The 17,122-nt window shown below is 38.4% G+C and overlaps 1 protein-coding gene across 3 annotated transcripts in view; it reads right to left on the bottom strand.

The window, feature by feature from the left end:
* efcab7 (EF-hand calcium binding domain 7) overlaps positions 1–17,122 on the bottom strand; it is a 95,240-nt gene that overhangs the window by 41,350 nt on the left and 36,768 nt on the right. For all 3 annotated transcript variants that reach the window (XM_048538905.2, XM_048538906.2, XM_048538907.2), the window contains 2 exons: positions 4,611–4,752; positions 1,440–1,549 (listed from right to left, as the gene is read on the bottom strand). In XM_048538905.2, the coding sequence (XP_048394862.2) occupies positions 1,440–1,549; positions 4,611–4,752 (252 nt within the window). The remainder of the gene's footprint in view (positions 1–1,439; positions 1,550–4,610; positions 4,753–17,122) is intronic.

The following is a 17,122-nucleotide window of genomic DNA, read 5'->3' as shown; positions in this document are numbered from 1 at the left end:
CAGCTAGGGGCCACTCTTTAAATACAAGGGGTCATATATTTAAAATAAAGATGCAGGCAAATTATTTTGAAATAACTGACTTTGAAACTCTCTTCTTTGAAACGTGGTGGAAGCAGAGTCTTTGCATATTTTTAAGGGGTAGAAGCAAATGGTTATAAAGTTATCCAGGGTGGGCAGGAATGTGGAGCAATCCAGTCAGCCACAATCCTATTGAATGGAGAGCAGGCCTCAAATGGGCTACTCTTGCTCCCAACCTTTACGTTTGCATGTACTAAATAGTCAACGATCATAGGTTCAATTACATCATTGAGTGTCACATGACACACCTCTATAATCCAACCATCACACATTATGAAGATGCCGACTTTAATTTGTGGTTTGGGACAAAATGATCAAAATTATGCTAAACTTGTTAATTCCCTGGATTACAGGAGCAATAACAGCCAGGAAGTAAATTAAGGCAGCTAAGAATGCTATCTTTTATAATAAGAGGAAGTGAACAGGAAAAGGAGAATGCTGTACTTCTGCTATACAGGCATTGGTGAAACTACACCTTGAACACTGTGGGTAGTTCGGGTCACCTTATTTGGAGAAGGATGAAGTGCAATGTAAACAGTTCATGGAGGTTTCTTAGGTTGATGTGAAGAATGAGCACTTTGTTTTATGAAGAAAATTGAGACCAACTGGTCTTGTTTTCGCTCGAGTTTAGAACAGTGAGGGGTGACTTGATTGAAGCGTACAAGATCCTGAACGGTCTTGACAAATGTAGACTTGGAAAGGATGCTTCCTCTTGTGGATGAGTCTAGAACAAGGCAGCATGGTTCTAAAGTTAGGTTTTTAAACACGTTTTTAAAAAAGAAGTGAGAAGAATTCTCTCTCTCTCTCATTCTGAGGACTGTGCAAGCTTGGAATTCTTTGCCTCAAAAAGAGGGATAATTGAATATTTTTAAGACAAAGATAGATTCTTATTAGCAAGGGAATAAAGGTTATCAGGAAGATGGGAACATAAAATTTGAAAAACAAACACATCTTATTGAATGGGAGGGTGGGATGAGGTGCCAAATGGCCTATTTCTGCTTCTAATTCAGGAGGGATGTAGAATGTATCAAGCCCCACTGAATATGTGTCTAGGGACTCAAAGGGAGGAAAGAACTGGGCTTGGCTTTTACAACATCAACCACATAAAAGTACTTACTAATAGCCACAGCCAGTCCCAGGAGATGCAATGAAACTATGACTCAACAAGGAAAGAGTATTCATGGAAGAAGATGAAAAGAAGGTCCAGCTGAAGCACAGTTTCCTTTATGACTTTGATTTCACACGTGTTGAAAACCAAATCTGGAGTTATTTATCTCTCTACATGTCAATTAATTAGTCACAAGTGACTGGCCAGCAAAAATCACATCTGGAATCTTTATTTCTGACTTTGTAATTCTTACCTCTTTTTCTCGTAATTCTGTGGCACATACAACTTCCAGAACTTCAGAATCACCATCGATCCTCAAAACATATAATGAGGTATCCACATTCATCCAGGGAGATAGCTTTCCTGAGCATGTGAAACAAAATGTAATGTTACTGCAATCAGAATACTGTTACATATCCAACGAGAAAGGTATATTGTTGAAAAAAGTCTTTTCTACCTTTCAGTGAAATTTTGTGTTGCAAGTGTCACATTACAACTGATAAAGATATATGGCGTTGTGGAGAAATTGTTTAGAATTCAAATAATCCAGGATTACAGCATGTTGAATAAAACATTTAAAAATGAATAAGATGCTCAAAATGGTTGGGGAATCATTTAAACATACTTTACAGGGGAATTATGAGACAAAATTAGTCTGCTTCCATTTCACATCATAAATAGTCTGTCTGAAATTCTGCAGCCATATCAGGCTAAATTCATAAAAAAGAGATGAAACTACAGAATGCACATTTCTCATATTGTGAATGATTGAACTGAGTGATTGATGTGCTGCCATTATAAAGATTTGTGAGGTTGCACCTGTCAAACAGAAGGGAACTTCCTTAGGATTAGTAAAATATGTATTAAAAACTCTACATTTTTAAAGGTAACAAAATGTATTGCTCTGCACTGCTTTAGGCTTTTAAATAATACATATACATTAATTTCATGTATTTTCCATCTAGAACAGTAAAATGCAAAAAGGATAAAACATATAGTCCGTATAACATAGTGCAGGCACTGAAGCTGTGGTTACCAAATTTTTAAAATAGTTACAAGTTCATTATTGCGTTTCCTTTTCAGAGGCTATGCTGTTCTGCCAGAGGCTAACACTCTTCTTCACTTAAACAGTCATTCTCCATGCCCAGGTCATGAACATCTACTGCTGTTGAACTAGATGGGTCATCACAGCCTAGCCTGATTTGTAACAAGAGGGAAGATGCGTCCTGTACACAAGGTATAGAAAAATAATAAACACATGGTTGAATGTATTTAGAATTCTGCTATCCCTCGCACATAGTGAGCACATTTCTATCTTTATACATAGGTACACTTGCCTTTAGGAGTCATTGGATAATAATCAGAAGCATAAAGCAACCTGGTTTTCTATTTTCTATAGTTATTTTCTATTCCAGGCATCAGGATGATAAGCTAAAATAACTCAGCCATTACTAAGGCAGAAGAAAATGATCTGTGTGAAGTCTGAACACTGATGTAGAATGTGAAGTTCATGAACTACATGAACTGAACTGACTCTTCCCAATCCGATACCAAGTTCTTAAAAAAGAGGCAAGAAGCAAAAAACAGAAGGTATTTCAGTGAGATAGGTAGGTGAGAAGTTAAAAAGAAAAACATGAAATTTTCATGATGTATCAATAAATTCTTCTCTAGATTTACATTTTGTTATTAAGTTGTAACTGACACTGCAAAGACAGCACAAACAAAATCAGCCTTTATGTGGTTGGGTGATGTATAATCACAAGAGAATTAGACGGGAGGAATATCATACAATCTGTTGTGATTGGAATGAGGTTGGCCAGGTGGATTTCTTTGAGTATGAGTTCACTGATTGGCCCAGGTTAACAACTCAATCAGAGAATCTTGTTGACAGATATAAACTGGAGTCCCAGGGATTCTCCTCTCTCGAGACTGGCTCAGAGTCCATATATTGTACAAGTGTAAGTAAAGCGTGACTTGGTGACGGGACACTGGCCTCTGGCCTCTGTGGAGTTGTTTCATAATCTGTCTTAATTCGTCCACCCAGAGAAATCCTAACATCTCCTTTTGCAATGTGTAATATGCAATGATCGGAGAAGTTTTGCCTCCAGTATTGCGTCTGTAAGTTTATTCACATACTGTTCCATCACTCTTCAAGTAAAGAACAACGTCCTAATCAGTCCTAAAATTACCTGTTATTGTTTTGAACCAGCTTCCCACCTAGGGTACTCCTATAGTTTAAATCTTGGATTAACATAATAGATTAGATTTTTGCTAATGAGACAGGATGCTCAAGTTGGAACATTTCCAGAATCCATTTGCATTTCGATACAGGTCTCTGCAGGGACTTGTTTCACTCCAGGTGGTGGTGGTGGGTTGGTGGGTGGGTGCATGGCAGATGACTAGGTGGGAGGCAAGGCAGGCAAGGAGGTGTCATAAGATATATGGAAGGGACATGGATAAGAGCTTTTAAACATTTCTTTCAAACAGTTTCCAAATTCAGTCTACAATTTGTGACTTCTATGAGGTGCTTGAGAACTAGCCTATTTGAAAGAAAATTCTGCAGCAGGGCACAAGGTGCTTATCTCCGCAAAGGAACCAGCCGGTTTGGGAGTGCAAATCGTAGGGTCTCCATAATCAATCTCTGAAAATTCCTGGGGGCAAAAACAGAGGTAGGAAACCCAAAATCAGGTCCCACTCACTATTTTTAAAAGGCTTCCAGAGTTAACCTGACTCTGCAAAAATCCAAATCCACCACTCCACGGTGATCTATCTGCTTATAGTCAGTTTAGATTGTTTAGATCTTCCATCTCATTTATAGTGAAAGCCCTGATTGTACATAAGATATCTTTGAAACACTCAGTAGCTCTGGCAGCATCTGTGAAGAGGTAAAGAGTTAATGTTTCACATTAATGATGAAAGGTTGTTGGCCTGAATCAGTGATTTTGCTTCTCTCTACAAATGTTCCTTAGAATTTCCAGCATTTTTTGGTTTCATTTAAGATTTGAGCACATGCAGCATGTTGATTAAGAATACTTGGTTCTCAGAAGGCATACTGTTCTATGGTTCCAAAGTCCAAAGATATGCAAGTTAGGTGGATTGACCATGCTAAATTGCCCAGTGTTGAGGGATGTGTTAGTTAAGTGAGTTAGCCATGGAAAGTGTAGGAATACAGGGAAACGGTAGGGGCCATGGATTTTGATGGGGTGCTGTTCAGAGGGTTGGTGTGGACTTATTGGGCCAAATGACCTGTTTCTGCACTGTATGAAATCAACGAATTCTGTATCGTTTTGAAGCAAATTGCCCTCTTTCCATGCTGACAAGGTGGCATACAACAAAATGTCTTGCATTAGCTTGGATTGTCTGTAGTATTAAAAATGTCTAACTATGCTGTTAAAAGTGTTGTAGAATAGTTGGCAGACTATACCTTCACTTTCGCTAAGGTTTAATGGTCTGATGGTCAGATAAACATTTGTTGTTTGATGTAATTCCAGCCTATACTGATGACTGACAATTCCACCATCTTCCTCCAGGAAAAAGCATCCCTTTGACCAAGCGTGTTGCCAGTTCTGAAGGAAAACACATAAAAATGGAACAAAGCTACTGGACTTGTTTCATAAGCACAAACAGTCAACAAATTGTCATTTTACTTTTGGCTATATTGAGGCACAAAAGGAAAACTTGGAGTTGTTAGTCATTCGTAGGATCAATAATTCAGCACATTGAATAATCTTGCAAATTTCTATACTTAGCATGTATATCAAGATCCTCTGTCCAAGTCCTGTAATTTTACAAAAAACACTGCCAAAGCAATGAAAATGCCAGCTTCCCAGTAAATGTAGATTTTTTTTTCAAATCTCGGTGGTACAACAAATCAACTGCTCTAGCATTCAAAATTTATTCTCGACCAGTGGATTATAAATTTACAGATACTTGACACAAAATGCAACAATGGGACACATAGTGACAAAATAATTTGATTTAAGACATTAACTATTTTGTGGAAATTGAGGTTTTTCTCTTCATGTTGAAAATATATAGAGTGTGTAACCTTCTGAAGAACATGGGCATTGGTGAGAAATTTTGGACAATCATGTGACATCAGCATTGGAGCATTTCCCAGTCAAGAGCAAAAAGTGATACTTTCCAACCAAGTTTTGAATGCTGAGACAAAATTCTTGCTAGTAAGCAGTGAGAAGCCTACTATCATGCATTGATATCCTATTGTCACATCAACTCGTCTCACTGATATCCACTTGGCACATAGAAAAAAAGAGGTGACAATTCTGGACGTTCAAGTTAGATAAAATGACGTCTCCAGATCTTAGCTTGCTCCTTTGGGCCTCTGTCATTGATAACCGTAAGAACCGTAAGAAATAGGAACAGGAGTAGGCTCCTCCATCATTCAACAAGATCCTCATGTCCACTTCTTGCGTTTTCGCTGCGACCCTTAATTTCCCTACTTATCAAGAATCAATTTATCTTAGCCTTAAATATACCCAAGAACTCTTTTGGCAAGGAGTTCAAAAGACTTACAACCCTCTGAGTGAAGAAATTCCTCCACATCCTAGTCTTAAATTGGCACCTCTTTAATTTGAGGCTGTCTCTCATTCTAGACTCGCCCACAAGGGAATCTTCCTCTCACATTTACCTTGTACAGCTCCTTAAGAACCTACATGTTTCACTGAGATCACCTCTCATTCTTCTCAACTCCAGTGAGTACAGTCCCACACTGTTTTGCCTTTGCTCATAAAAACAATCCCTACATACCACTGATCGACTGAGAGAATCTTCTCTGAACTACCTCCAACAAAATTTCATCTTTACTAAAATAAGGAGACCAAAACCATTTACTGTACTCTAGATGTGGTCACATCAGCATTTTCTACAGTAGCAGTAAGGCTTCCCTATTCTTATATTCCAATCCCCTCGAAATAAGGACCAAAATTTCATTAGCTTTCCTGATTATCAACTATACCTATGTGCTAGCTTTCTGCATTTTATTACAGAAATACCTTCAAGTTCTTTGGTGTTGCTGCTTTCTGCAAGTTTTCTCTAGGCATGTTCCATGGGCAGTGACTATGCACAACCGCCACACACCCCTCCTCCTCTATTCCACCAAGGTCCCCAGGTCCCCATCAGCAAAGCAAAGCAAAGCACCAATAACTCTATATGTGACATGTTCAGGACAAATAAAGTGAACTATAGCTAGTATTCTGCCCTACAAGCAGGGTACCATAAGAGCATGGTGTATAGTTAATAAGGCATGTTTGCGAAGATAGCACCAAAACATCCACCAAGGCTTACAAGATATAAATCAACCATGTAACTCACCAAACAAAAAACACTTAGCTGACAGATGCTAAGATTGAGCCTGTAATGTTCTATTTTGTTTCAGGTTTTATGCTATGCACTGAGGGTAATGGATCATCTGCTTGCCTCTACCCATAACACTTTGAAATTGCATATTGTGTTTGTCTGGCTTTCTCACAACAGATTCTTGAGGCAGCATGACCAAGATAGGGAATTCAACATGATGGGGACAAAAATAGAATTGATTCTAAGTGTCTACAACCTGTGACACTGTATTGGAGATCTGATTCACTGATATTGAATTCGATAGACAATATGCTCTCTTTCAGGCAATGCAATGGAGAAGAAACTGTTGACCGCGTCCTGATATAATGTACTTCTGTAAAGACGGTCAAGAAAGAAATTCAGTGGATTTTATCTTGAGCAGCTCTGTAGTGCAGGATTCGGATCTGAGGAAAGGTCACTGGATTCAAAACATTAACTCTGATTTTTATTCACAGATGCTGCCAGACCTTCTGAGCTTTTCCAGCAACTTCTGTTTTTGTTCCAGACTAACCCCTGGGATGTGCACTAAGACAAACATCATCAGCTCCTACAGGATTATCAGTTTGGAAAGAGATGCTGTTTGGTCTGCCCAAAATTTCTTAGTATCCAATGAAAAGAGCTGTCCATGTCCCAAATGTTGCAGAATGGCACATGCCAAAGTTCAGGAACAATGCTATGGGATGCACAAAAACCTGGGGCAGCCACTGAAAAGTCTAAATGAGGAAAGGCCACTGTTTAAGGCCCTACTGTCCAAGCACACAAGAGGTCAGGATTTATGTAAAATCCCTCGGGTTGTATTGTCTTAAATGAATTGTACGTTGTAAATGTGGTGAGGCACTGCAGATTACGACATACTGTAAATGAAAAAAAATGAAATATATTACACTTTACATAATGTCAAATTTGGGCTGTTTATTCATAAAATGTATAAAAATGGATAATTAAGTATATTTTTGGGGGGAAATAACACTGGTTTAAATCTGGTAGAGGCACAGCATTTAGAATTCAACATATATTTTTTAGCATTTCATATAATGGTGATACTTTACACCTTAAATCATCTCTTGACACGAACAAAATACAATGGTTCAGCAAGATGTTTCACTGGTTTTGCAGCTAGAAGGTACAGGCATTGCAAGACTAACTTCAAAGAATGGTCGTAGACAATATGGTAATCTCATATTGTTTACGAGTAAGCAATTTATCTTCATAGTTATTGTGCACGCTATCAACCTACAACTAAGATTTACATTAAGCAAGTTAGAAAGAATCAATGATAAAAGCATAAAAGTTTTTTTTAACTATAAATATCTAATTGGTGCTCAGAAATATTTTTATAAGTACCATAGTAATAATAATCAGATACAATACTTCATTTGGGAGTGTATTTTTTCTTGTGATTATATTATCTTTTGGTTTATCCCAGTTTTGGTATTTTATTATGTTATTTTGAAACATTTCCTTAGCGAGAGCAACAGCTTGATGGACTGGCGTGGTCGTGATGCATGAGGTAATCTGCCCTTGGAATGAAACCACATCTTACAAAAGGAACACAATTTAGATGGGCAATAACAATTTAACAGTGTTGTAATGTTTGTGATGTTGTAGGCCTGTTCCCCACCACCCACCACCACCCCTCCACCTCTAGCCATTTGAGGGTGTGCTTGGCCTTTGTCTGGTCCTTCCATGCAGAAATCTCACTGAAACAGGGATCATACCTGCACAGAAAGAAATTGGCCATATCGATCTCTTTTCTTAATCTTGTGCTTTTCTTTTGACATCAACATCAAATTACTTAACAGTAAGATTATGGCATAATCTCGTGCCAACCTGGTCTGTTTCCATTAGAATTGCTTTTATGAAAGTGCTGGGAAAGCTCAATGTGTTCCCACCCATCTGTTCATTTGGCCCTGCAGAGGTATTTTCAATAATCTGTTAATAGCTGCTCATAATGCAGATGCTGCCTTTCTAACACATTCAAAGCACCAATGCAAGAGTGAAACCAATGAAGCATAATGTGGACACTGAGCAGTCTAAATGAAGTTGGCACGCAAAAGCTTTGCTTTATGAATTCTTTTATTCCTTGTGGAGTTAAATGACTGAACGACATTCTGCATTATTTGACAGCCATCTTTTAAAATAGTGTTTGTTTGATAGTAACATCAATCTATTTCCAGTTTTGAAGCCCAATACAACACGGTATGCATGACTCTTACAAATGCCAGTTCAAATAGATATTGAACTCTTGGACTAAAACAGATGCAGCAACATGGATAAGAAACTGGTTGAGTGATAGGAAACAGAATAGTGAATAATGGACATTTTTCAGACTGGAGGAAGATTTGCAACAGAGTTGGTCAGGGATCAATGCTGGGACCCTTGCTTTTCCTGATATATATATTAGTGAGCAGATCATGGTGTACAAACCACAAGTTCAAAATTTGCAAATAGTACAAGACTTGAGAAAGTTTTGACAAAGATAGTGCTCAACTTCAATGAGAGATAAGCTAGTTGGTGGAACACGCAGACAAATTGAAGATAAATGTACGGCAGAGGAAAGTGAAGTGACTCAATTTAAAAAGAAAGATACAAAGACATTATAAAGTATGGATAAAATCCTAAAGTTGTGCAAGAGCACAGGGACCTGGATATACACGTGGATAAATTATTAAAAATGGTAGGACAAGTTCAGACAGCAATTCATAAAGCATGCAGTATCTTTGGCTTTATTAGTAGAGGCTTGGAATACAACAGCAAGTGAGATTATATTAAATTAGTATAAAACACAGATTTAGCTTCAACTGTAATATTGTGTGCAGTCCTGCATGGCACACTTCAGGAAGGATGTGAAGGCATTTGAGATAAATTGGAGAAAGGATTCAAGAGAACGAGTCTAGAGATGGGAACTTCAGATGCATTGACAGATTGAAGAAGTCGGGACTATTTCTATTGAAGAAAGTTGACAGGAAATGTGATAGATCTGTTCAAAATCTTGAGGATCCATACAGAATAGGAAAAAGTAGGTAGAAAATTTCCCACTCATGGATGATTCAGAAGAAGGGCACATATTTAAGGAGATAAGCAAAAGAAGTAATGGAAACTCGAGGAGAACTTTTTTTTTCCCCCACTTGCTGAGTGGTTCAGATCTGGAATGTACTGTCTGAACATGTGATGGAGGCAAGCTCAGTGGAGGTATTCAAGATGGCATTGGAGTATTATCTGAAAAGGTAAAATATGTGCAGGGTTCAGGGGACAAGGTGACAGTGGTTCGAGGTGAATTGTCCACTGGGAAAAATGATGCATGCGATGGGGTGAATGGCTTCCTCTTGTCGTATAATAAATACGTGATTCTGGTGATTCTTGATAGTTACACTATATCATCCCCTAATATTTCAAATAACGGCACTGGCAGTATGTTTCTTTTTTTAAAAAAATCACCAGATGGCGCTCTAGTCACTGTGATTCCCATTGGTAAGTCAATACATTCCATCCACTGAAGAATGCTTTTAACACAATTCATCATACATGCTGTATTATCTGTGGTTCTCTCAAGAATTATTTTACACGTAAATCCAACAATATGATCTTATATGCAGAAATATTTTTTTTAAAATCGGTCAATCCTAACTGAAAGTTTTTTTTTTGTTTATGTTCCTCTTCTTCCTCAAAAAGGACTCAAAAGAATCTATACATTAGGAGGAACAATGGGCAATTTGGCCCCTCAAGCATGCTCCAATAGTCAAACAGGATCAGGTTTGATCTGACTGGTGCCTCAACTCCAAGTCCCCATGTCCTGATGAAAGGTGTAAACCCAAAACGTCGACTTTCCTGTTTCTCTGATGCTCCTTGACCTGCATTCCTCCAGCTCCACTGCATTGACTCTGACTCCAGCAACTGCAGTTCTTGTTATCTCAAAATGCCCACCTATGATAACAATGTGTGAAGCTGGATGAACACAGCAGGCCAAGCAGCATCTTAGGAGTGCAAAAGCTGACATTTCAGGCCTAGATCCTTCATCATCCTCTCTGATGAAGGGTCCAGGCCCAAACCGTCAGCTTTTGTGCTCCTAAGACACTGCTTGGCCTGCTGTGTTCATCCAGCTTCACACATTGTTATCTTGGATTCTCCAGCATCTGCAGTTCCCATTATCTCTGCCCACCTATCTATGACAGGTTAGTCTTTGACAGTCAAGAATCAATTTACCTCATTCTTAAAAATATTCAATGATGCTGCAATGAGAAGAGAAGTCCACAGCCTTATGACCTTTTGAGAGATAAAAATTCTAATTTCCATCTTATGTTAAACTATGTCCATTAATTTTAGGCTCCCCCACAAGGGAAAACATCCTTTTAGCACCCAACTTGCCATGGATCCTGAGGATCTTACATGATTCAATAACATCGCCCCTCATTCCTCTAAAGTCCAATGGACACTGGTCCAACTTGTCCAATCTTCCCTCATAAGACAAGCCTTCCATCCCAGATATCAGTCAAGTGAATCAGCTCTGCACTGACTCTAATGCAATATTCCTGCTTAAATATGGAAATGAAAACTGTTCACAGTACTCCAAATGTGTTTTCACAAATGCCCAAATATAACTGAGGTAAAACATCACCGCTTTTATATTCCATTCCCTTCGTAATAAATAACATTTGCATTCCTAATCATTTGCTGTATCTGCATGGTATCAATTTGTGATTCATGTATCAGGACACCTAGATCAATCTGTACCTAACTAATCATTGTCTACAGGAATAGTGCCAGATGACTGGAGGATAGCAAATGTGGTTCCCCTGTTCAAGAAGGGGAGTAGAGACAACCCTGGTAATTATAGACCAGTGAGCCTTACCTCAGTTGTTGGTAAAGTGTTGGAAAAGGTTATAAGGGATAGGATTTATAATCATCTAGAAAAGAATAAAAATTGATTAGGGATAGTCAGCACGGTTTTGTGAAGGGAAGGTCGTGCCTCACAAACCTTACTGAGTTCTTTGAGAAGGTGACCAAACAGGTAGATGAGAGTAAACCGGTTGATGTGGTGTATATGCATTTTAGCAAGGCGTTCGATAAGGTTCCCCACATTAGGCTATTGTACAAAATGCGGAGGAATGGAATTGTGGGAGATATAGCAGTTTGGATCGGAAATTGGCTTGCTGAAAGAAGACAGAGGGTGGTAGTTGATGGGAAATGTTCATCCTGGAGACCAGTTACTAGTGGTGTACTGCAAGGGTCGGTGTTGGGTCCACTGCTGTTTGTCATTTTTATAAATGACCTGGATGAGGGCGTAGAAGGATGGGTTAGTAAATTTGCAGACGACACTAAGGTCGGTGGAGTTGTGGACAGTGACGAAGGATGCTGTAGGTTGCAGAGAGACATAGATAAGCTGCAGAGCTGGGTTGGGAGGTGGCAAATGGAGTTTAATGCAGACAAGTGTGAGGTGATGCACTTTGGTAGGAGTAACCAGAAGGCAAAGTACTGGGCTAATGGTAAGATTCTTGGTAGTGTAGATCAGCAGAGAGATCTCGGTGTCCATGTACACCGATCCTTGAAAGTTGCCACCCAGGTTGACAGGGCTGTTAAGAAGGCATACAGTGTTTTAGCTTTCATTAATAGAGGGATCGAGTTCTGGAACCAAGAGGTTATGGTAAAGCTGTACAAAACTCTGGTGCGGCCGCACTTGGAGTATTGTGTACAGTTCTGGTCACCGCATTATAAGAAGGATGTGGAAGCTTTCGAAAGGGTGCAGAGGAGATTTACTAGGATGATTACAGAGGAGATTTACTAGGATGTTGCCTGGTATGGAGGGAAGGTCTTACGAGGAAAGGCTGAGGGACTTGAGGCTGTTTTCGTTACAGAGAAGAACGTTGAGAGGTGACTTAATTGTAATATATAAAATAATCAGAGGGTTAGATAGAGTGGATAGGGAGAGCCTTTTTCCTAGGATGGTGATGGCGAGCACGAGGGGGCATAGCTTTAAATTGAGGGGTGAAAGATATAGGACAGATGTCAGAGGTAGTTTCTTTACTCAGAGAGTAGTAAGGGAATGGAACGCTTTGCCTGCAACGGTAGTAGATTCGCCAACTTTAGGTACATTTAAGTCGTCATTGGATAAGCATATGGACGTACATGGAATAGTGTAGGTTAGATGGGCTTGAGTTCGGTATGACAGGTCGGCACAACATCGAGGGCCAAAGGGCCTGTACTGTGCTGTAATGTTCTATGTTCTAACTCTGCAATTCTGCTCCATTTAAATAATATGCTACTTTACTATTCTTCCTGCCAGTGTAGATAGGTTCACGTTAAACTCCATCTCCTAAATCTTTGCCTACTCACTTTCAATGTCTATCTGCAGACTCTTTGCCCTTTTCACAACTTACTTCCATATTTATTTCTGTGTCATCAAATTTAGCTATCATATGTTTGGTGTCTTCATCTGAGACTCGTACTTTTAGACACCTTTGATTAAAAGGGAGACGTGGCGTCGTGGTATTGTCACTAGACTATTAATCCAGAAACTCAGCTCACGTTCTGGGGGACCCAGATTTGAATCCTGTCATGGCAGATGGTGGAAATGGAATTCAAATAAAAAAAACATGGAATTAAAAAATCTACCAGTGACTATGAAACCATTGTCAGAAACACCCATTCAGCTCACTGATATCCTTTAGGGAAGGAAATCTGCCATCCTCACCTCATCTTGCCTACATGCGATTTCAGGCCCACAGCAATGTCATTGACTCTCAACTGTCCTCTGAAATGGCTAAGCAAGCCACTCAGTTCAAGAGCAGCTATCAACTTCAATGGATTTGCCTGGTAATATTTCAATGGCTAAGAATATTTCAGTGTTTCTTTAGTACTTGCATAATTTGCCACAGGGAACAAATTGCTGAATTTGTTGTTCCGTAAGCTGTTAAAAGTCATTGACTATGTTTTGTTTCACTAATACAGATAATTGTTCAAATAAAAATCTGCTCGATTCTTAAACTCCATTTTTGGTTTGTTGCTGTCAATACCCATCTCATCTGAACCTAATCAATTCTTTTTGTTTAAAAAAAATTCAGATCAATAGGCAATGTGGAACAAAGTCTTGTTCCATAATTTTTAAAAGAATCTTCCATTGTCTCATTTCTATTGGCTGCACAGACCTTTTCTTGAACACTGCAATATAGATTTACAGGCACCAATGAGCATCAGCCATCTTATTCAAATGGCTATTCTTCATGTATAACTTAGACAGCGACTGCTGCAAGCTAATTTAATGAGGAATAACTTGATAGTTAGTAAGATCAGATCCCTTGTGCAATAATTTCCTGTAGAAGTCACTGAATATCAAGGAATAATAACCATAGCAGATTTTATAATTTGAGCTCAAAAGCACTGAGGCCAACGGCAGCCTAAGTACTGTCTCAACTGAAATCAGTTCATACTGAAATGAATCCAAACCCCTGGTTCATTTAGCCAAGTAGTACTTTAAGTCTTCATCCTAGCTAGAACCATGTTTTTTATAAAGGTAACCCAAGAACATTACAAAAGGAAAGATCTGATCAGCGACAGGTTATTCTAGCCAACGTTCTCTTTTGTGAACACGCATACTGCCAGCAATCTCACCTGTGAAACAACTGCTGTAACAATGCATCACCCATCTGATATCCTCCTCACAGTTAAGAGCAATGAAATGTGATTGATGAAGTCACCACACTACTTTCATCATAATTTACAAGTAAAATGTAATCTGTTTTAACTCCGCTGAAACAGATAATATCATGTAAGATCAATACATTATGAACGTCTTTCTTATTTTAAAAATTCCAACATCTGAGACAAAATTCAAGATTAAAAATAAGACAGATCCACAGATCACAAAGAGCAGACAGAGGTTGGGTTGTAATATATTATGACATCACAACGCCCCAGGCACAACATTATTCACAAAGTTCAGTTTGCAAATGAGCAAAGGAGTGTACAGATTTTAAATGTGGTTACAGCTGTTATTTTTTTCATAAAACTGTCACCAGGTTAATGTGCCACTGTTTATTTTGACTTGGCCACCAGAAGCTAAAGCCACCAAATAAATGTTTCATTATTTTAACCAATCTCTGCTGAACAGGAGTAATTAGTAACTAATTTGCAAAATCTGTGATCTGGTGGTTATTTAATAACTAGTTCAGTCAAAAAAGGAATATTTCAGCCTACTTTTCACTGTCCAGTCTCAATTTCCTAAAATGTTTCACTAATCAGATGATGCAAATAAAACTAGTGTGTAGTTCTTTAACAAGCTTAACTATATACTGCAATAATTTATAACACTTTGCCATATTGTTTAAACAAAACAAGATTTCAAAATAAAACAACACCAGAGCGTTTCTTGCATCAGATGTCTTTTTTGGTGGAAGCTATTACCAGGATAGAATTATCTACAAAAGAGCCTAAGGGGTATAATTACCCAGAAACAGAATTTGAAATACGGTCCCAATGAGACCCTGCATTCAGACATTTAATATAGAAAGCCATGACACCTTTTCTGTTTCATCATATATTTATGCTGCCTTTGTGTTTTTGGGTTGCACTGTAGGGAGGGGAAAGAGGTGTCAAGTGAGATGTGGCTCTGTTATTTCTCTGTGCTGCAGCACTGGAATCATCAATGCACAATTTTTACAGAAGGTCTCCAGGCTCCCATTCACAACCAGAACAGTAACATTTTCCAATTTTCTTTTTGGAACATTTACAGCTGTTATTGTACTGAATGCTGGAAGGAAAATCTAACAGAAATTGAGAGATGAAGGAAGGGCAGAAAAGAAGGGGAAAAAAAATCAACATTAACACTACACAAATATTGACTTTACAAAGTCAATATCATGTTATCTTTACCCCTTAGGAACTAAAATGAAAGAGGGTGATTCTAGTTTTGAAACAAGCAAGCAGTATGTGTAGTCAATACTGCTCTTCTGTAATATTTCTTTTTGATCCCAGAGATCAAAATATGGGAAAAAAATGGAAAAAATACCTGTAACTCCATAACTTGATCTGCTATAATCAATGATCAAGCTCCCTAAAAGATTCAATCTACTGGTAAATTGTTTCAAATGCAATAGAGATCCAGGACATTCCCAATCCATCTTGCTGAATTTCCCAAAACCCAGAAAATCATTTCCCTATTCTTTCATTATGTAACGTCTGAGCCACGTATAATACATCAATGCATAAACCAGGCTTTCATTTGTTTATGCCTCAATTTTTGCCCCTCTTAAGTGTGCTGATTTGTGCTTATGCTCAGTTGACTGGACAGCACCTGTCTTCTAGCAATGTGTTTTGCTAGCTATTCTATGTATGTTCCTCACCAAGAACTGCAGCATGATTATCATCATCTTGGATAAAATCAGCTAACTCAGCATGAAATATGGATTGAACCTGGGATTATACATCAGTGTGGCTCAGGATCACATGACACTAAAGGCATGGAACTGTTCCCACATTTTATCAAGCACTGCTTTGATTATTCAGGATTTCAACACTCAATGGCTACACATCACATAATTTCACTCAGGGCTACTTGCAACTAAATACTTTTGGAAATGGATAGTTTGTAGTCAAAGCTTTTCAACTAGAACAGCAAATACGGAATATGAAGCTTGTTTCAAGATTGTAGCACATGAAAAGTTGAAGATGATTGAGATAAAATCTTGAATGATTTATCATGTGATTAGCAAGTTCCCCTCAAAGTCATACACCGTTTAAAGATGAAACTACATCACCATTCCTGTATTGGCACTGAATCAAAATCCCGCAAATTCCCTTCATAACAGTATTGTGGGTTTACCCACCCTATTTGGCCAGCAGCAGTTGAAGCAGGTTGTTTACCGCCATGTTCTCAATGATAATTAGGAATGGGCAATAAATTCTGGCCCTATCAGCCACACCCATATCCCTTGAATAAACAGATTTGAAAAATGTGTTACTACTTTGGGGCACAGTTAAATGCAGGGAGGTGTATGCTCCGGAACAGGTAAGTGACAGGTCAATAAAGGAAAAAATATTTTGCAAATGTAGATACTGAATCAATAATTAAATAAGTATTGGGATATGAAAATGACTGAACTCAGCTGCAACACCTGTTACCTTCAAATAGCCTGCTACCACATAGTATCTAAGTTTGTTCACGAAGCTGGCCAATTCAAAATTCCCAAAATCATCTGGTGTCAATGATTTGTGTAGCATCAAGGCTCAATCCCTATGCACACGTAGGGATATGCTACTAAACAAAAACTGCTCACTGAATATCCTGCTGTCTTTCCAAAATAGAGTTTCAGATTATTTCAAATTTCCAGCACGTTTTTTCTTTAATACTGATGTTGCAACTTATTTTTCCAAAATATTTATACAATTCACTAAGCCTACTCAAGTGTAAGAAGGGAAATCATTATTTATTATTTGCCTGTTTGAATTTATTGCAACAAGAAATATACAGAGGGTACACTGGAAAGTACAATGCTGGAGTGACTAGTAAACTAATGCTGTGATAAAAGTTTAAGATGCACTGCCAGCTATACCTTTACGAATGCTGTACTATTTCCTGTGCTCTCGTCA

Source organism: Stegostoma tigrinum, chromosome 8, assembly GCF_030684315.1.
Source record: "Stegostoma tigrinum isolate sSteTig4 chromosome 8, sSteTig4.hap1, whole genome shotgun sequence".
Lineage (NCBI taxonomy): Eukaryota > Metazoa > Chordata > Chondrichthyes > Orectolobiformes > Stegostomatidae > Stegostoma > Stegostoma tigrinum.
Note: the sequence above shows the minus strand (reverse complement) of the source record. Positions and strands in the feature narration are given on the sequence as shown.